Source organism: Enoplosus armatus, chromosome 17, assembly GCF_043641665.1.
Source record: "Enoplosus armatus isolate fEnoArm2 chromosome 17, fEnoArm2.hap1, whole genome shotgun sequence".
Lineage (NCBI taxonomy): Eukaryota > Metazoa > Chordata > Actinopteri > Centrarchiformes > Enoplosidae > Enoplosus > Enoplosus armatus.
The window spans coordinates 5510253-5530191 of NC_092196.1; the positions used below are offsets into that span (position 1 = coordinate 5510253).

Here is a 19939-nt window from a genome sequence, read left to right on the forward strand (position 1 = left end):
GTCGTCAGCTCCGCAATGCGCAGATGCGGAAACGAGCTCACGCTTAAGCCGCAATGCGTGACGGGATGTGTCGTTTTTAAGACGTCCTTGTTTATCAGCGCGGACTGTCAAACCATAGATTGTATAAACCCGCAACAGGAGATGTCCACCACCGATGACTTTACACCTAGCTAAAAAAAAAAGACGAATACTCACTAAAGTCACTAAAATTAAATACTGTGTGTAATTTAGTTGGTTTGAGAAAATCATAACTGTTTCTAAGATAGCAACAAACAGCTATTAAGACCTCAAATAATTGGAAAAACACTTAATTAAAAAATAAATAAGTTGTACAGTATATGTTCAAGTTTACATCCCCCTCGTACACTTCAGTGTTATCTGTATTGATTCTCTGTTCTTTTTTGTTTGATAATCTTGTTTCATATCTGACATGTTAACGTTATAATTTTTCAATGTGATTAACTGAAATACATATTTCCTTGAACAAAAAATTGTAACATTTGAAATATGATCAATTAAAAAAAATAAAAAAGCATCTTCAGCAAATATAAAGCTTCCTGAAATGCTTATGATATTTATATATTTATTTCATCTGTGTTGTTTATATTGTCTATTATTACATCACACTGAAACACAAGGTAAGAACAGTTTTTGACGTATTTATTTAGCTGCAGATCAAACAGTTTCAGACATGTCTCAAACATTCCACACCTTTATTTTGGTGTCCTACATGTTTAGGAGATCACCAATAAAATAAACAGTCATAAAATCATACAAAAGGCTTTTTTTCTGGTCATGGCAAATCACAAATAGCTGGCTGGAGGAAAACCATAGTTGTAGGAAAGAAAAAAAACAAACTACAACAACATACTGGAGGACAAAAAAGCACTTGGAAGTCTGTTTTCAGTGCAGAGAATAGTGTTGTTTTTATGAGTTGCTGAGGAAAATAACCAATCTAGATGTTTCAAATTATATATATAATCAGATTTCTTTCGTACATCACATTCATATTCTCTTTGATACAACAAATAGTCCAGATCAAATGAAGATGAGACTTGCTAAGACCAGTTCTGAGAGTGAAGCAGCCTTTCCTTGGTTTGCTAAAGAGAAACTGATCTAGACTTGAAGACAGCTACCTCTATAACGCTGCACAGAGAACACATAAAACAAATGCACTCCTTTTGCTCAGAGCGCCACACTGAACATCCAATGCCCCCTCGAGTCTCAGAGAAGTCCCTCCATCTCCCTCATAAAGGCTTCATACACCTGGTCCTTAGTCTTCATGTTGGTCTGAGACACAGCCGCCATGTGGGCTGGGTTGGCCAATCCCATCTGAGCAGCGGTTGCCTGCAGTTTCTGCCCCTGTCCACCTCCCATGCCTTCATCTCCCCTCCTTCCTCCAACACCACCCCCTGCTTTCTCCAGAGGCCCAGCTGCTGCCCCGGGCATTGCTCCGCTCTTGTCCCTACGCACCCTCAGTGCAGTGGGCACAAAGCGGGTGACCTCCGCCTTTGGATTGATAATCTGAGGTTTGGCAGAGATGGTGGCCCCACCAGAGCCGGCACCCGCTGCCAGGCTGCCTCCAGCTGCTGCGACAGAGGTAATGTTGGGTCGCTTTTCGATGGTGGCTGCGTGGTGGTGGCTGGCGGGGTTGCTGCCAGGATTGGCGCCTGTGGGTGCGGCAGCTGTCCCTGGAGGAGGAGGCATCTGCATGACACCCGGTCGCATGGGCATGGGAGGGGGTGGCATGTTGCTCTGTGGACCATCCTGGTTGGAACCTGAGCCCTTTTGTCGCTGGACAATGCTGGGAGGAGCACTGAGCACGTTTGAGTTGAGAGGTGGAGGAAAGAGGGAGAGTGGTGGGGCAAGTGGACGCGGGGGCCCTCCTGCTCTTGGGGGAGGAGGTGGGATACCTGTAAAAATGAACAAGATGGATGTATTTTGATGAGAAACGTAAACCTAAAGTATGCTTACATATATTTGATGGTGTACAAGAGTCTATTTTTACTGCCTTAGTTTGCAGCAATGGCATTTTAAATGTTTACACATTTTACAATAGCAATGCCATTTGACATAGAATTATGTCATGTTTGCTCAGCATGTGTTCATGCACACACACGAGGATATATACAGTATATACACACACAGTTTAGCTTTTGCTTGAAAGTACTACACATATGTGCTGCCCCCCCGAATAGTCGACCAACGAGTCGATGAGGAAAAAAACCCAAACAACTTAAACTCCATTTGGGAGCTGTGCCGTGTTGTTAGGACCGGAACAAAAGGATGAGGGCCCGGATTTAAACACAGCTGCTGGGAAGTCCACCAGTAGAACACCCCGTCAGAGTCTGCAGCTGAAAATCAGTCCGATCCAACTAACGACTACTAGTTGACTAGGAAAATCTTCGGTTGGGGGCAGCCCTAGTGCATGCACACACACAGACGTGTGCCATCATACACTGTATGTTCCCATATGCCTACCTGGTGGTGCTGGGGGTGGTAGTCTGGGAGGGGGTCCTCGTGGTGGGGGGCCTGGTGGTAGGCCAGGAGGGGGGCCTGGTGGAGGGCCTGGGGGCCGACCTGGTGGAGGTCCAGGAGGCAGAAGACGAGGCATTGGACCCCTCATGCCTCCAGGTATACCAGGAGGCCTCAAGAACGGAGGAGCACCTGAAGATAACAGAATAGTCATCTACATGGTGCAGAGTGTACAATAATGAGCACAACCAGCACATCCTTACAACAGCAGGTTCAGAGACTTGGAGCATAGTACTCCAGCTAATAAATGTTTTCACTAACCTGGTGGTGGGCCAGGAGGCGGGCCAGAGGGTGGACCAGGAGGCCTCATTGGAGGAGCTGGGGGTGGACCCAGAGGAGGAGGCCCAGCCATTGGGGGACCTTGCAAGTGTGGAGGCCCTTGCTGTCCCACTGGCCCAGCAGGAGGGGGTAGACGCTGATTGGCCATAAGGTGGGGCTGGTTGTCCCCCGGAGGTCCCCTGTCCTCGATGTCTGAGCTGTCTGATTCATCTGTGTATTCCTCCTCTACCTCTTCTTCCTCTTCCTCTTCAGGAACTGACTGACCTGAAGAAAAAAAAAAGACCCCACCATGTCATCAGCAAAAGAAATAGAGGTGTACTAGCTTAGTAAGTATGCAGTATCCAGTACACTACAGTACACTACAGTACCTGCCATCCTCAACATCATGGCCTGCAGGGGGGTAATGGCCTTGGTCCTCTTCACCATCCTCTTTTTCTTCCTCTTTCCTTCTCGGGGTGCCTCTGCAGGCACGTCCGCAAAACGTACAATGCGACCTAAAGTAGTGAGACATTAGCACATTTATCAAAAGAATACATTAATGTAAGAACACAAATTCTAATCGGTGCCACCCCATCAGTTTTCACCCACAAAACATGTATCGCCTTTGGTGCTTTCGCCAAATAACAATTCTCTGTAATAACCCAAAGTACAACTGAGTGTTTGGGAAAAGGACATGCAGGTTTCTTAAGACTGCTGTGATAATTCTGCTTCATTATCAATAAATCCAAAATAATTCTGTAATATGAAAAAAAAGAACAAAAACCACTCGTACATAAATAAAGTGAAGTAAACTGTTTTAAGATGACAACGTGTAAAAACACTCACCAGCATGTCTTTCGTTTCTGTCTCTATCCTCCTCTCTTTCCCTCTCATCATCCTGCCTGTCCACACTCATTCTCTGGTCACCGTCTCCCCCGTCGTCTCTCTCTTCTTCACTGTCCTCCTCAGAGTCGCTTTCGTCGTCGTCCACATCATCCCGATCTCTGTCGCTATCACTGCCACTGTCCCGATCTCTTCCCAACTCCATGGCAGAATCTTTTTCAAAACCGGGAATGGTAGGCTCTGTTCAGGAAAAAAGAATAACAGTAAGGGCAACAAGCAGAAAGGTGAACAGCAACCCAGCTATGAAATTATTATTATTAAAGGAAAATGATCATTTTGAAATGTTAGGGAACAGTTTGCGTGTTACCCATGTCTGTGCCGTAACCTCGTCGAGCAGGAATGCCGTACAGCGCCAGGACCTGTGGAGGTGGGGGTCCAGGTGGGGGTCCAGGGGGCTTCTTCCCTGGAGGTAAACGGGGCACGCCTGGCACTGTTGCCAAAACCGGTCCAGAGGATGACGACAGAGGTCCTTTACTGAGAGATCCATAAAAACAGAACATCCTCAAAAAAGGATGAGCTGGCACAACAACACTCAGCAGCATCACATACCGAGTTGACCTACAGAACCCTTTACACATACACAGGTTAATGCCTACCCAAAAGAAGAGTTCTTCTTCAGTATGGAGGGAGGCTGAGCCCCTGGTAGTGGGATGTCCTGGATGTGGATATTGGAGGGGGCGTGAGGCATATCTGGTAAAGGGATACTGTCAACCTCCACTGACTCGGCATTCTGAAAAAGAGGACATGATACACATAATAGTAAACAGAGTCCTCACAAAGCCTAAGTAGTGTGAAGGAACGACAACATTAAGTGTTAATGCTCAACATACTGTGTACAGATTTCAGCAAATGAAACTTAAGAGACAAATATGCTGGTGCTTCCCAATAAATAATGCCAATACTTCAACCCCAAAGTCAAGATTGATTCAAATCTTAGTGTTAAGAATGAAATGCCTGTAACCAAAGTCACTTTCACATCTTTTATGAAAGTACATATGACATCCTCTCATTCAAACATTAATGACGGCACACCTTGACCGAGTCAAAATAGAGAGCCAGCTGCCCTCGTTTGGTCTCATAATCCAGTTCCAGTTTACGTAGCTCCTTGTAGGTGTCGGGATTCTCTCTCTCGTACAGACGGACGATGCGCTCAAAAGTCTCTCGCAGCTTCTTCCTCTTGTCCCTTAACACTTTCTCATTCAGCAGGGGCTGCTGGACAGGGTTGAACTCTGTTGAAGGTGTTACAGAAAAGCTTGATTTTTATTTTAGAGCAAATGCAGCAAATTATGTGTGAAATATAAAAAAAATCATATTTTTTTTCAATAGATAAATGAGTGATGAAATAGTCCAAAAGCCTTGAATCCTACAACTATGTGAGCATCCCTTTAAAAATGAGAAAATCCTTCTAATTTCACACTAAGATAACTACGGCCAGTAAGCATATGTACAGCCTTTAGACCCATTCTTCAACAGCAACACACACATTCAGCCCCCCTCACCCATCTCATCCAGCTTCTCCATATCTCTGATGATCTGTCTGGGGTCCTTCATCTTCAGCACCGCTGCTCTCACCATCATCCTCTGCTTCTTGTTCTATGAAGGAGTATTGACAAATGCAGCTGTTATCAACACAATGACATTACTGTTGTATTTAAGGTGAAAGAGTACATTAAACGTGACTCTTCTGTGTCAAGACCACGAGTACCTTCTTTAACTCCCTTTTCCTGGCCTCCTTTCCTGTAAGGAAGGTAGAGAACAAGTGTACACTAGTTATCATTCTGCCAAGAACAGATTGACAATTCTTCAGGTGTTATCCAGAAAGGCGGTGCCAGAGGAACCAGCTCTTGGTTATGCTCGGTACTTACTGGCCTGGTCGGTGGGGTTCATAAACTTCCCACTCTTGGTGGAGGAGGTTGAACGTCGCCCCATGGTGCCGGTGCGTCTCCTTCACCCTGCAAAGTATTAAAATCCCAGCAGTGATGATCGGTGAAATGACAGCATGGGTACCCGCTGAAAAGCTATGCACAACTTCTCAATCACTTCGAGGATGTCCCTGGTAGATGGAGCATCTTTGAGGATGGTCGTTCCATTTAGTTAACTCTGCTACTGCTAACAATAACGTTACTCGTTAACTGTTGATACGTACAATTGATATCTTAGTAGCGTTATTAGTAAAATTATAGCTATCTGGAAATATAAGCCTTATTGGAAAAATAAACACTGCACGCCTTGTTGAGTTTAACCGTTAGCCTCTGTTAGCTATCAAGTTAACATAAAGTTGACGCATGACTACTGTACAAGCTAAGTCGACCATCAGCATCTCTCTGTTAGATACAGCGTAATAAAACACTGTGGGTGTTTTACGTGGCTAGCAAACAGCATACAGTCAGTAAAATTCCCGGTGATAGATATCTAAATCTCATGCAGTCATGCAGTCATGCAGCATTGGCTGGCAAGTTAGCCGGTAACGTTAGCTTGCACTTGTAGCTAGGGCCGCGTTAGCATCGGCAGCAGCACAGGAGGCTAAAACTTGACTTTACCTTTTATTCAAGTTAAACCTGTAGAGCACAGCGCCCCACACGAGCACCTCTGGGTACCAAATGTAAAGTAAAACGTATTGTTTGAACTCTGAAAGAGAAATCCAAAGCCTTCAGGACTGAATGCACACAGCGCCGTTCGCCATGTTTACTGCCGCGAGCGAGCAGGACCGGAAATAGGTTAATTTGACGTCATCAAAACAGTTACTGGCTCGTGATACGCTGCGAGCAATGAGCAATGAGAATAAAAAAAAAATATTGGTATTTTAGATCTTCATTGATTATATGTCCATCACTGAGTACTTTATTTATATAAATGGCAATTATGGTGCAATGGTCTGACTTGATGCTCGTGAAGGTGCCCGTGAAGGTGTTTCTGCCCTCTAGAGGTCACAATGAGTAACTACAACCGCACTCCTCAAGCATCGAGAGTGAGAAGAGTCATCATGAAACATTTATTAAACATTTATTTTCTGATTAACAAGAAGGAGAAGGAGAGTCAGGTCAACCTACATAATATTAAATACAAAAATACATACGTATATAATGTTATTTTATGTTTTTTTTGTTTTGTTTTGTTTTTTACTTTATTTTTCACTTAAATATTGTAAATGTGTATATTTTTTATTCTCTATTTCTTATTTTTATATTTCGTACGTACTTTTAGTTCTAAACTGTGACTTCCTTGTGGCCACTTACAGACCAGTGTAAGACATATGAATATTTTGGTCTTCATCATTTTTATCATTATATAAAGAAAGAGGTTGCTTACAGTGTAGAGCCAGTTATTTATGGCCACCAGATGTCGCTATTTTTCCTTTCTTTTCTTCCTTTTCCACATCACTGAAGGCAATTAATTATAAATGTGTGGCTACAGCCGAGTGACCTTTTCCACTGCCTGCAGTCTGAGGTGGTAATGATCGAAGAGTTGCTTTTTTAAAGCAAGTGAACATCAGCATCTCTCCATCAGGTTAGTGGACCTTGTTGTATGTCTAAAAATGTGTGTGCGCACTCTAGATTTGCCTGCATTTGTTTGGTCCATGTACATCCAGCCACAGCACAGGTGTGTAAAACTCAATCTACCTGTTTATTTATCTTTTTCGCATATATATTTATTTATTACTGCCCCTTTTTGTCAAATTACTGTGAAGATGCATTTGCAGATGTATTTCTTAAATGTGATGTGTTTTTCTGGTATGATATGGAACAGGGGAGTGGACATTTCTGAGAGACGCTTCCACATTGTGTGTAAAGACCTGAGTGTCAGCGGAGCACTGTTGTACTTACTTTATAAATACAAAAGTGCTTCATGATGAGGCTCCAAAAACAACACCTGAAGTTTTGCAGCATCACTGACGGTGTCAGTTGTCCAAACACACCAGGGAGGGATTAACCAATGGGTTAACCAGTTTTGTGAAAGGAACAAAAATAATACCCACCTAGTCCATTTGTGCAGCTGTATTTTGTATACAGCATACATTTAGTCATTTTGCAGGAAAATAGGCCACATTTCCTTGTTCCGTGTGAGAAGAAGTCAAACAGGTTTGACACTACATTCTAAGAAATTACTCACCAGTTGTTGTTTATAAAATCCAATGAAACCTCTGGGAGAGTGCAAAATGTTTACATAAGCCCTTTGGACAGAATCTAGAGCAGATCAGTGGTTGATGTTTAAATGACATTTGCCACGATGGACTTTTTTAACCTCAGGCACACATCAAGGGATGTTGACATATGTAATGAAAGATGACCCTCAAACATTTTTCATGAGAGAACCACTGACATTTCTACCGTAAACCACAAAAACTCCCTCCTTATGACTGACAAAGCCACACCCAACAGAAAACACCTCAACCGCTGCCATCTCTCCAACCTCACACACCAGCTGGCAGACAGACAGAAGCATGCAAAAACACGCCTCCTCACACAGGTTTAAAAGATTCACCTTCACAGATCAGCGGGTGTTAATTCCAAACAGTAGCATATCTGCTATACACATGTAACTTGAGGAAATGGCTAATTCTGCTAGTTTAAGACACAGCTAGGGGACATGTGATTGGCTGAAAAGCGAGAGGGCAGTGACTACGTCACTGTCATGAAAGGTGACATGATGAAAATAAAAAGTCCTGTAAAGTAGTAAATACCTGACCACCGTGACCGACAGAAAACGAAGAACAGGCTGCCCAGGGAGGCATGCTTTACTGTGAGAAATATAAAGATGTGAGAGAGGTTTTCTTTGAAAAAAATAAATAATATATATCCTGAGTTTATCCATCTCGCCAATCCCCAGAAACTGCCCTATGTGGAGTCAAAAGTCAGTGTGCTCTATTAGCTGCACAATATGTTGACACAGAGAGAGAAACAAGCTCTGTAGTAAATGTTTCTGAATGATTACATCTTTACAAGTATCATATGACTGTTGATATGCGCATATTATTGTATATTTATTTCTAATAAGATGTAATCATTTTCCGTACTGCTTCAGCAATATGGACTTTGTGATCTGTCATGCCAATAAAGCTCATTTGAATCTGAGTTGAGTTTTAATAATTGATTTGTTTTATTTCCAAAATTATTTCACAAATGATCGTTTCATTTATATATTCCATCATTTATTCCTGTGGCTCTTTATTTCATAATTATGTATTTATTCAATATTGAATGCTCTGGAGCTCCATAACACTGATTCTAACTGTGAGTTATGCAGATTTTAAATTGAGGAAGAAAAAGCATGAATGGCGCGTGACTCTCAAGACACAAATCATCACAACAGACACAAATCCCTCTGTTTTGTACGTGATTTATTGTTCATAGATATAAGGTGAAAATGCTTTTTCACATGTAAACTGCGACCGACTTCAATTAGACTCTAATTGAATGTGTACACGTCAGTCGCTCTAATTATTAGAGTGACACGGAGGCCTGAATTAACTGACATCAAATAATAATCACACTCTGAGGGGATAACAGTGTTTCTGTGAACCAAAGAACAGTGTAAAAAGTGCAGTAAATGGGTACAAATATAATACATGATTTTCTTTTTAAGGATCTTCTCTTTTGACTTCTAACATGCTTCCATTGCATTTAACTGTCTTTGTCTCATCTGAATCCTTTCAGAAGTCCAGTGCTCTCTGTTGTAACACTTAATGATGGTGAACATGTAGCAGTGGTGATGTTTTGTTAGGGCCGCAGATGCATTGGCTTCGGGTAAGAATAGATGCCCGTCTCTCCCCAGGTGCCCATCTGAGAGTTCAGCCAGCTGCTGGAAGCGTAGTTCTGCATCATCTCCTCTTCGTCGCTGGATGCTGCCACCTCGTCCTCCTCTGAGCTATTCTTCCCAGTGCTGTCTCCCCTCAGGCGAGACATCTCATCTTCCTCTCCCCTCGTGTGGCAGAGCCTGCAGACCCTCTGCTTCTTAGTCGGGTGAATGTGGTCTATCACCGCTCGCTGCTTGGAGCACGAATTGCAGACCAAAAAGCCGCACTTTCGGCAGTGGTGTCGACGTTTGGTCGCAGTGAAGTTGTTGAAGCAGCGCATGCATTTGAAGGCGGCTTGGTCTGGGATCCAGGACACTGCAAAGGTGGAACCAGGTTGCCGGCTGCCGCCCAGCAGCAGGCTTGACCGGCAGTCTTTGATGTGCTCAATCCAGGCCCGCTTCTCCTCGTATGAAGGGGCGGACACAAAGAAGGACTTGCGTGGTGTACGGATCAGCCATTGGTTCTTCATTACCAAACCGTCCTCCATCTCCTCCAGCTGGATGTCCTCTGAAATGACAGTGAAGATGGCACATTGATAACAACGCAAAAAAAAACATATGAATACTAAGTTATGGTCAACAAGCTTGTCCTCTAAGACAAAGTCACATTTTCTGCACAGCAAGTCTATAGGCATTCATTAGAGTTTAGGCAGTAATGTCCATTATTGGAGGTGATGGTGAGCCCACCGAAATCACAAATCAACATACGTTCTCACAGGTTTTAAGATATCTGCCTACATAACTACTGCAGCTGCATCAATGCTGTGGAGGTGAATGGAATTTCATTTTGTGGTGTTCAAAGGACTACAAAATTACCTTTAACAAACTCAAAAGTAACTACTGCTTCAGCAATATAGACTGTCTGGTCTGTCCTACTGGATCAAGTGTTCCGGAGAAACAGGTGAGTTGCTCACCTAGAGGGATGATCTTCTGTTTTTTGTGCCAGCGGCCGTTCAGAATGATGCTGCCGTACACCAGCACATCGTTGAAGAGGAAGAAAACCTTAGGCTGGGGCTTCCGACGACCCTGTTTCATCAGACGGCCCTGTCCCATCAGAATCCGACCTTGCTGGGACAGGGGCCTCCCTGAAGCACCGAATGAATTGTCTACTGCCTGGATACGCTCCCGGTTCTCCCTATCAAATGTTAACAGGTCCATCATGGTGACCCAGTATCTGTTGTGGCACAGGGATCGCAAATGAACAATGTGCCAGCAGACTCCAGACTCCAGTCTTTAATAAGATTTTTTTCAGGATGACGCAAGGGGACTTTCTGAGTCTGGATTGAAGACAAACACGTTACACAAGATACAAAAGAGAGGGAGAGGTGCAGGGCAGCATGTTGAAGCACACTTAGATTTTTATTTATTTAAGGTATTTATGTTTTTAAAGTTAAAAGGTTACTCTGCAAATTCAGTGCAAATGATAACATGACACCAGAGGTGGAAAGCAACTAAGTACATTTACTTAAGTACAGTTTTGAGTATTGACTATTTATACTACTTTATTCTTCCACTGTATTATTATTAGTATTTTTCTATATTATTATTAGTATTAGTATTTTTTATTCCTCCACATTTATTCAACAGATGCAATTGCTCGTTTAATTTTTACATACACATTTTGACATACAAAGCATATAATCAGTGCTTTCAGCTAAATGCTAACGCACCATGCTAACATGCTCTCAATTGCAATGCTGATGCTTAGTATGTTTGTCATGTTCACCATCTTAGTTTAGCATGTTAACATGCTAACATTTGCACAAAGCACAGCTGAGGCTGATGGGAATGTCATTAGTTTGGAAGTGTTGGGCAAATTGAAATTAAGATGAAAAGTCAGACGATCACCAGAGTCACTACAGCTCTTCCTGAGGGGTACGCGAGTGATTGTTCCAATCCATCCAACAGTTGTTGAGACACAAATGTGGACCTCATGATGGAGCTAGAGGAAAAGTCATTAGGATTCATCCTCTGAGGAACATGAATGTCTGTATAGAATTTGATGGCAAATCATCCAATAGCTGTTGAGATGTTTCAGTCTGGACCAAAGTGGTGGACTGACCGACTTGCCATCCCTAGAGCCATGCTGCTAACATCAGCAAAAGACCAAGTCAAAATGTGTTTCCATTTTATGTGCTGATATTATACATATATTTTGTCTATTAACTGAGTCAGTCAAGTTTCATTCTGGTTCCATGGGGTCCTAATCTTTAAAAAACAAACAAATAAGATATAACCTTACACCACTTAAACTATGTCAGCCATTTGCGCAGTTATAACAAAATGTGACATTTGGTGTCAATGTAATCTACAAAACAAATGTATGTAAAGAACATAAAACATAAAAAGTAATACTGATTACTCAAGAGTTCATATTTCAAAGGCTGACATATTACTGCGATACTGATTGAGCAGCTCAGCCAGCTGCTGGAATGAAAAAGAAACATGCTGCCAACTCGTGTTTGTCACTCACATGCCACGTTTGACATTCTGTGGTGTCTGTGCAGGTTCATTAATAAGCCTTTCTTCTCAGCACTAAGTACCAGGCACTAACTATGTAAACCTGCCAGTTCGCTCCAGTCATCAAATCAGACACTTCCAGGACAACAGTGATACTGTTAGGTAATGTGTGGTAAACATACGCATGGCAAAATGCAAGGGGAACTCCAAGGATGGAGGAGGTTTAGGCATTTTCTGCCCCACCCCCCCTGATGAGGAAATACATTTAAAGGTGTCAGTTCAGCACATTTGGTCAGTTAGGGGAACTTCCTAACATCTTTATCATAGGTACGTCATTATTCGCCTGGGAACCAGACAAATCTGCAATCTCCATCCAGCCTGACTCAGGACGGGCCAATCACAATCGTTTATCTAATGTAGGCTTTAAGCACCGTTGACGTGTTTTTGGTAAACAATCAAGATGACTGCTGGTGATGTAGAACGCTCTAAATCCGCGTCAGTATTAAACGAACTGGACGGTAGTTCACGTTACGTACAAATGGTAAGTGTGTGTCTGTGTATTATGATGAACTAGAAGCCATATGAATGGATGTTGGAACGAGCTACCTAGCCTAGCTCCTTGGACATCGAAAATGCACAGAGAGGTTCCAGACCTGGCAATGCCAGCCTATGTCATTAGCATAACATGGAACTGGTTACTTTTTCTTTTTTTTTTTTTTTTAAATCAAGATCTTTTTTTATTGAGTTTTTACAGTGCAAACACACAGAAACAAAAGCTTGATGCTGCAACTCAAGGAGAATAAAGAGTGGATATACAATGACAATGGACTTTTTCTGCTGCTGAAGGGGGGCATGAAAGACAAAGTTTGAGAACCACTACTTTAATTATACATGAATGAATAATTTGTTTTCCTTTTTGTCTCATTAGTTTTATATATATATATATATGTATTTTTTTTTACATTTGTTTTGCTCTGTGAATCTTATCTCTGTTTCTTTCTCTGTGATCTCTGTCAAGTAACAATTTTATGTATTGTCCTTTTGCACCAGGAAAGAGAGACAAAAGAAATGACAAAGTTAAGGAGACTGAAACATAGATCAGCAGTAGTAGTTTCAGCCGTGATAGAGTACTTGATAGACCTGTTTGACGAGATACTCCAGAACTGTAAACATCAAGGCCAAGATGGCGCAGAGCCTTGCTGCACGCCAGCTAGCTGCAACAAAACAAATAAACACTTGCACTACATTTCTAGGTGAAACTAATAGGCTAAATTTAGCAAGCACGTTCAGTATGTGGTTTATGTGTCGAGCCTTGGACTTCAACAAACAAGCTCTACTAGAGAAAGGGCATTGACTGAAAATTCAAGAGGTCCTCATCAACTACAGTAACATAAATGGTTTGATCACAGACGGTGGGCTTCGACGGTGGGCTTCGCTGTGTGTAGGTCAGTGAAACATGACTATTCAAATTAAAAAGCTTATATTGAAGTGTGAAAACATGGAAATTGAGGACACGTGTGTTATCAAAAGTTTGGTCCCGGATCATAATAAGTAAAACAGATGATGTGAGCTGTGTGATTAGGGGGAAGTGAGTCCCATTTTCTTTTGTATTGTACAAATCACGATTCTTTCAGTTGCAGATGATTAAAACTTTGAGTAATTGTTCAATACTGATGTGTATTTACTCTGATTTCTCCAGTATTAGTTTAGTAAATGTTTTTGTCAGTGATTAATGAATTTTGTTATAGACAGTGAACTGTTTTAAGTGTGTTAGGGGCTGGTGTTTTGTGTTGTTGACACAAGTAATACTTCCGCTTTATATTAAAGGTCCTGAATGGGGAGGCCTATAGTGCAGGTTGTGTTATTGCAATGAGCACATGAATAACAAGGAGCAATCAGGTCATCATGGACGATTTCTCAAATCTGAAGAGGCTAGAATATCTGGAAGATTTTCGCCGCTCTTAGATGCAAAGTATGGATTTAATTTAGTTGACTTCCTAGCTGGCTTTATTAAAAGTTCTCTCGATCTCTCTCAGTCTTATCTTTGAGAGCCACTGATTTTAGCTCAAAGTTTTTATCAGAGGAGCAAATTGTAGAATTGTTAGAAAATGTATATGGATCATATGGATTGTGGTGTTTCATAAGCCTATACATGTGTGCATGACACAATATCTAGAGACATCTAGTGGCCACAACTCGTCAAAGCAGTCCCATTAGTGAATTAATGATGTGTTAGTGTATCCAGAAGCCCAGGTGAGGCCTTATAAAAGAGCATACACACAGCAGAGTTGTATTTATCTTTTAATTTCATCACACTACTCTACAGGCCAACAGAAATGATATAATTATAGAGACGATTCTGTGGGTCTGTGCAGGATGGAAAAAGAAATCCACAAGCAGATGTTATTCCTCTTGCTCCACTCTCACACATCTGCTTGCATCTTTATGCCCACATCTCTCACTTTTTGAATTTGAGTAACAATGCTGGCACGCTTTTGGAAACATTTTCTCAGGCTTTTTGGCTTAACTGCAAAGAAAAAGAAAGTGGGTTTGACTTCTAATAGGGGATTGGTCCGTAGTAGGCGGTGTAGGCGGCAATGATTCCCTGCGTGTCCATCATGTCCTCACAAGCCAGGTTGGCCTCACACACTTCTCTCAGGCTGAGTGGAGACAGGGATGATCACAGAGAGGCAACACACACACACACACACACACACAGTAGATGTTAATCATGATATTCCAGACGGTGCTGCTTCAAATTATGTATAATCTAATCTTTGACTCATGAGATCACCCACCAGCACTGTGAGGACATCAGAGGACTATGTTAGCTATACATATTATACACTGTATATGCTGTTGGATTGGATGCTGATATGTGAGTGTGCTTCTTACAGGTGATGTGAAAGTAGAGGAGGTGTGACATACCTCTCCAGCTGGGTCAGGGATAACTCCCCAGCAGCTCTCCTCTGCCTCACCACTGTGGAGGCCTGCTCCCTCTCCACAAACCAACCTACACATCACACACATTCCTTATCACTTCATCTTACTGTGTAAAAACACAAGATGTCTGTCAATCAACCAAACTCAAATGCACATGGAAGATTCAACTTCAAGAAGCGTTGAGTTGTGTGAGTTCAGGTGTTGCAGGTAAAATATGGATTGCTATAGAATTTCTGCAGCGTGTGGATGAGTGAAATGTGTGTTTAAACCGTCTTTATCATTATTCTAAATGTATGAAACAAATTGTTTATTATTTTGTGTAGGCAGCTCCTGGTGTTTTCCAGCCTGTGGGAATCATCTAGTCAGTAAAGATGTTGCTACAGTCAAAAACCACGATCTTACCCTCCTGAGCAGGGTTGTCACCGGCAGGCTGGGAGCCAGTGGAGGCATCTGTCAAACATGAGAGAAAGAATATGAATGATAAGGATATTTTTTTATTTTTGTTTTATTATTTCATTTTCAAGCCAGGAGGTACTACAACTAATAATAATGATAATAACTTTATTTATATAGCACCTTTCAAAAACAACGTTACAAAGTGCTGTACAATACTGATACAAAAATAAGAGTCAATAAGATACAAAACAGGATAAAATAATTTAAATAGTTACAACAAACACCATCAGTTAAGAAAAAAATAAAGATTTAAGATTTAAAAGAGGACACAGTTTGGAGTTTCACTAGGAACCATTAGTGGTGGTGGAGGGGGGTTGATATCCAATTCTTAATTTAAGAGAGGCACTCTCACTATACTGATATAAAAATATACAGTAACATATAGATAAAGAGCCTTTCTAACATATACTGATGTGTAGCTCTTACCTGAAGTCAGACAGATGACTGCCAGGGAGCAGAGGACCAGGACGGCCAAAGTCTTCATCATCTTTCAGCTTCTTTCTTCGTTCTGCAGCAAGTAGGACCGGAGACTTCAACAGCTCTGTCACTCTTCTCTCTCTTTCTGTCGTTCTCTTACACATATATACATGAATACACGCTCGCTTTATAGATGGGGCCCTCACTGTGACGTGGGTATGTGATTGGTTAGGGAATCATGTATCACACACCCACACACACACACGCAGAAACACACACCTCCACAAAAATCATGTATACAAAAATACACTTTATATATTTCATGTTTGCATATATGGACACACACACACACACACACACGCACACACACACACACACACACACACACACACACACACACACACACACACACACACACACACACACACACACACACACAGAATGTGTCGGCTTCCAAAAGGTGGGTATTTGTTTTAAAGCACAGGTGATGAGAAAACAAATGTGGGCGACTCACAGCCACAAACATCAGCCCCTGGATGTGTCTTTATATGAAAAATATTTCACACCTTGTTTAGGTCATTTTAGCTGCTGCTGAGAAACCAGATTGTGTTTGTGAATCGTTGCTTGCATCTCTTCTTCTACATCTTGAACACTTCTCTACTACATCTTTTTTTTTGAAAAGATGAAAGAAAAGCATTGCATGCTAACACTAAAATGCAACACAACAAGAAAGACATAACATGATGTGATTTAGCTGCAGATTAGTGATCATGATAAAAAGTTGAATGAAATCTTAGGAATGCCAGCTGGCAGCCTGGAGAGATCAGAGTTTCACAGCGAGCCCACACACTTTTACATATAGGTCACTAAGGGCATGCGGCGGGAGAAAACCATGCAGTACAAACTGAGACGGAGAAACCACCGACCCACATTATGTGACATGATGTTAATCTGAGGGCTCTCTCTTTTATTACAAACCGCAGTGATTTCCTACGTAAAGAAAGCGCCGTCTAGGAACAAAGCCAGTGTGCTTGAAGATTTGTAGAAGGGTAATTTGAAATGTGGGAAGATATTTTTACCAAAAAACAAGTGGGTGGTTTGCCCATAAAGTGGCGGAAAGCTCTAAACTGAAGAGTGGAACGTGTCATTTGATTTTAATTAAAACACAAGGGTGTTTTTTGTTTTTTGTAATCTTGGACCATTTTTAAAACATCTAATTCTTTTGTGTTGGATTGGTTTATTAGAAAAGGGAACATCGCTGGTGAAGCTGATACTGAATTACAGTATCTGATGCACTGCAGCTACTATACACAGCATATTATTACATTTCCAAAAGCAATCCTTTGAACTTCCTTAATTTATGATAGGAAAATGTCCTCCCCTGATCCGTTTCTCTCCTGCTCTTCTTGTTGCTTTTTTTGACTGGATATTTAGATTCTGGTCCTGGTCCTGACGGTATTATACGGGGTGTAATTTCACTGTCTGGGTCAATGCTGGTGCCTTGTCTCGTTTCAGGGACAAACTTCAAGGATTCAACCTCAGGACAACTTTAATTGTGCACAATAGCTGCGGCCTGGCAGCATAGAAAAACAAACATCCAATATGTCTTTCTAGGACTGTGCTGGCATCTACTGTGTGCTGACCGGTCTTAGTTTGTATGAGGAGACTGATACACAGATGTGTGGTGCATTGCACAGATTCCTCCGGCGATTACAAGAAACCAGATCTCGTACACAGGTGGAGATCAGCGGTGCTCATGTGCTTCGGGTGATATGTGTCCTTGTTGAACCCCTTAACAAGTCAAGTGGTGGATAGTAACTAAATACATTTACTGCAGTACTTGAGGTACTTTTATGCTACTTTCAGAGGTGTACTTTTTACATTTATCTGACAAATATAGTTTCTTGCTACTTTGCAGGTTAAGATCTTACATGAAAAACATATGATAAGCTTATAAAATAAAACACGTTTTACAGATTAAACCAGTGTTTCTGAACCTTTTTGGCTTGTTTGTGTGTAGTTTGGGGCTCCTTGTCACATTTCAGATGTCTTCAGTTGGTAGCAGTTCCACCAAAAAGACATTTCCTCACTAAACTTCTCAGATGGTTTCAATTAAATAACCGATTGATTCTCAAAGAAGTCCAGGGCCCTAGGTTGGGAACCACTGGACTAAACTAGCTAATGGTACATAAAGCTGAAAAAACGAAATCCTCTCGACCTGCTACAACAGTGAAATGATTACAACTAAAGAACAGTTTTTCTGAATGACATCCTTCTCTTAAATATTTCCCCTGCCTGCTCTCACAAGACTTTATGTTAATCTCCTAAAACAAATAAGGAATATTTGTTTAACTTGTATACCCCTTCCACATTATTCTTGGTCGAGCCTATAAAACAAATGTAGCTGTAAAATTAGCCTTGAGCAGTCACAAAAATTGGACCATTACCATCATTTTAACATCTGCCATGCGTTGCAGACACTGGCACCGAGGGCCAAACGTTCCCACACACCCGTGTGGCGAACAAATGGCATAAACAGGATTAGGACAAAACCCAATAAAGGGAACTTTATTTTTTTCAAAGAAATAAATCACTGACAGCAGTGCTGGTCTGGATAAATATGTGGATAACGTAAGAAGCGGATAGTGAGCAGAGCACTTCATTCAAGCATATCACATAAAGCTCATAAATGCTGAGAAGGTGTGATAATAGTGGATAAAAGCTATCCTGAGATTACACAAGAGATGGGCCATGAATTTCTACATGTGCATAATGATGGGTTTGCTGTAACGTCTGAGCCACACTGGAGGCCTCTGTGTTTATAAAATGTTGTTTTCTTCTACGATTCATTTCACATCCAGAAGAGGCCACAAAAACAACTACATAAATTATATAAAAGTTGTGATATGTGGAGCGAAGGAATGCACTGTCATTTCCAGACGATAATGACAATTCTGCGCTCGACAGACTTCTTAGTAGCGACGAGTCCCGGCTGGTCTCTGGGGTTGAGTTTGGGAACCAAAGTATCTCTGGTAGGCCTGCTGGAAGCCGTGGCGAAAGGCGTAGAAGCGGCAGGGAGAGTAGTCCTCACAGGTCTCTGCACGCCTCTCTGCCGGAGACTTTATCGTCCTGGACGCGCGGGGGGGTGGGGGGGGTATACAAGATACAGACAGAGATGGTTAGAGGGAAGAAGACTTGTAATCAGTAACAGATACACAACAGCCAGTGGCTTGAGTCTTTCTTTGTTTTGTTTGCATCGGAGCGTTTCGCCTCAGCTCTGGGCTCTGTGTTTTAGTGTCAGTGGATGTTTCAAACACATGTAGATGTTTAATACTCTAATGAGGTTGGTTTTCTTAATCATCTACCATCACGTGTGTGCATTTTTCCTGCCTGTTTCTGTGGCTGTGTGGTTTTATGTATGTACAACATAAAGGGAGGGTTATGTGCTCTGTATGCATGTCTGCGGTTGTGTGTTTCACCTCATGAGGTTGTAATAGTTGTGGCCGTTGCCCCTGGGTGGGCTGTATACGTTGCCCCTCTGCGGCGTGATGAATGAGTTGGCTTGGTTTGGGGGCACAAACAAATCTGGAACCACAAAACTTTACTAGACAAAAATCCTTATTTTACTCAGGTCAGGCATGCCCTGATATAAAGGGTGGGAGTATGTTAGTGAAGGGTACAATGAGGATTAAATATATCACACTGTATAACAGGCTGTCATGTTTGTTAGAACTGCATGCATGTTTTTCCATGAACGAGAGACAACATTTAATCACCTTCACTGGATTCTGAGCTTTCATGAGAGTCTACGGGAAAAACATGGAATCGGGTTAATCATAAATGATGAATCGCTGTCTAGATCGGATATATAGTACACGTTATGAACAGATCAGGACTGCTGAATGACAGAAAAGTGAGGGTGTCGGGGGGGTCGGTACCATAGCAGACGCAGAGGGAGAGCGCAGCACAGAGTGCCAGAAGCTGAAGAAGGCTCCTCATCCTGGGGCTTGTTTATCTGCCTGTCGACTGGAAAAGAGGAGAAAGGTGTTTCAGTGAGTCATGTCGGCACCCAAGGGAGAGTTAGATAGGGAGAAACAGAAAGAGAGAGAGAGAGAGAGAGAGAGAGGGAGAGAAAGTGGCTCAGATTTTGAAACTGTGGGTAAACAGGAAAGAA

The 19939-nt window shown here is 42.0% G+C and overlaps 4 protein-coding genes across 5 annotated transcripts in view; all 4 read right to left on the reverse strand.

Moving 5' to 3' along the window:
* Window positions 1–639: 639 nt before the first annotated feature.
* On the reverse strand, window positions 640–6350 carry wbp11 (WW domain binding protein 11). Of its 2 annotated transcripts, none has more exons than XM_070923341.1 (12): window positions 6237–6350; window positions 5562–5648; window positions 5402–5433; window positions 5196–5289; window positions 4729–4925; window positions 4293–4426; window positions 4022–4170; window positions 3640–3876; window positions 3183–3308; window positions 2797–3078; window positions 2482–2667; window positions 640–1913 (listed from the first exon to the last, which is right to left on the reverse strand). In XM_070923341.1, exons 2-12 carry the CDS (start codon window positions 5623–5625, stop codon window positions 1225–1227), a joined length of 2190 nt encoding a protein of 729 aa, XP_070779442.1. In that variant the 5' UTR covers window positions 5626–5648; window positions 6237–6350; the 3' UTR covers window positions 640–1224. The 2 variants fall into 2 exon arrangements, with proteins under 2 accessions (XP_070779442.1, XP_070779441.1); XM_070923340.1 differs by having other exon boundaries at window positions 4004–4170.
* Window positions 6351–9016: 2666 nt separating this feature from the next.
* On the reverse strand, window positions 9017–10680 carry LOC139300338 (pleckstrin homology domain-containing family F member 2-like). Its single transcript, XM_070923391.1, has 2 exons — window positions 10404–10680; window positions 9017–9997 (listed from the first exon to the last, which is right to left on the reverse strand). The coding sequence occupies exons 1-2, from the start codon at window positions 10648–10650 to the stop codon at window positions 9414–9416; spliced, it is 831 nt and encodes a 276-aa protein (XP_070779492.1). The 5' UTR covers window positions 10651–10680; the 3' UTR covers window positions 9017–9413.
* Window positions 10681–14237: 3557 nt separating this feature from the next.
* Window positions 14238–17145, reverse strand: bglap (bone gamma-carboxyglutamate (gla) protein). The gene is made up of 4 exons (XM_070922678.1): window positions 15775–17145; window positions 15295–15342; window positions 14878–14962; window positions 14238–14609 (listed from the first exon to the last, which is right to left on the reverse strand). Exons 1-4 carry the CDS (start codon window positions 15833–15835, stop codon window positions 14507–14509), a joined length of 297 nt encoding a protein of 98 aa, XP_070778779.1. The 5' UTR covers window positions 15836–17145; the 3' UTR covers window positions 14238–14506.
* A 1161-nt stretch (window positions 17146–18306) lies between these two features.
* Window positions 18307–19939, reverse strand: part of mgp (matrix Gla protein) — a 3142-nt gene continuing 1509 nt past the window's right edge. The window contains exons 2-5 of the mRNA XM_070922677.1: window positions 19704–19791; window positions 19542–19571; window positions 19245–19350; window positions 18307–18894 (exon numbers count right to left, since the gene is read on the reverse strand). Of these exons, the coding sequence (XP_070778778.1) occupies window positions 18738–18894; window positions 19245–19350; window positions 19542–19571; window positions 19704–19764 (354 nt within the window). The 5' untranslated portion in view covers window positions 19765–19791 and the 3' untranslated portion in view covers window positions 18307–18737. The remainder of the gene's footprint in view (window positions 18895–19244; window positions 19351–19541; window positions 19572–19703; window positions 19792–19939) is intronic.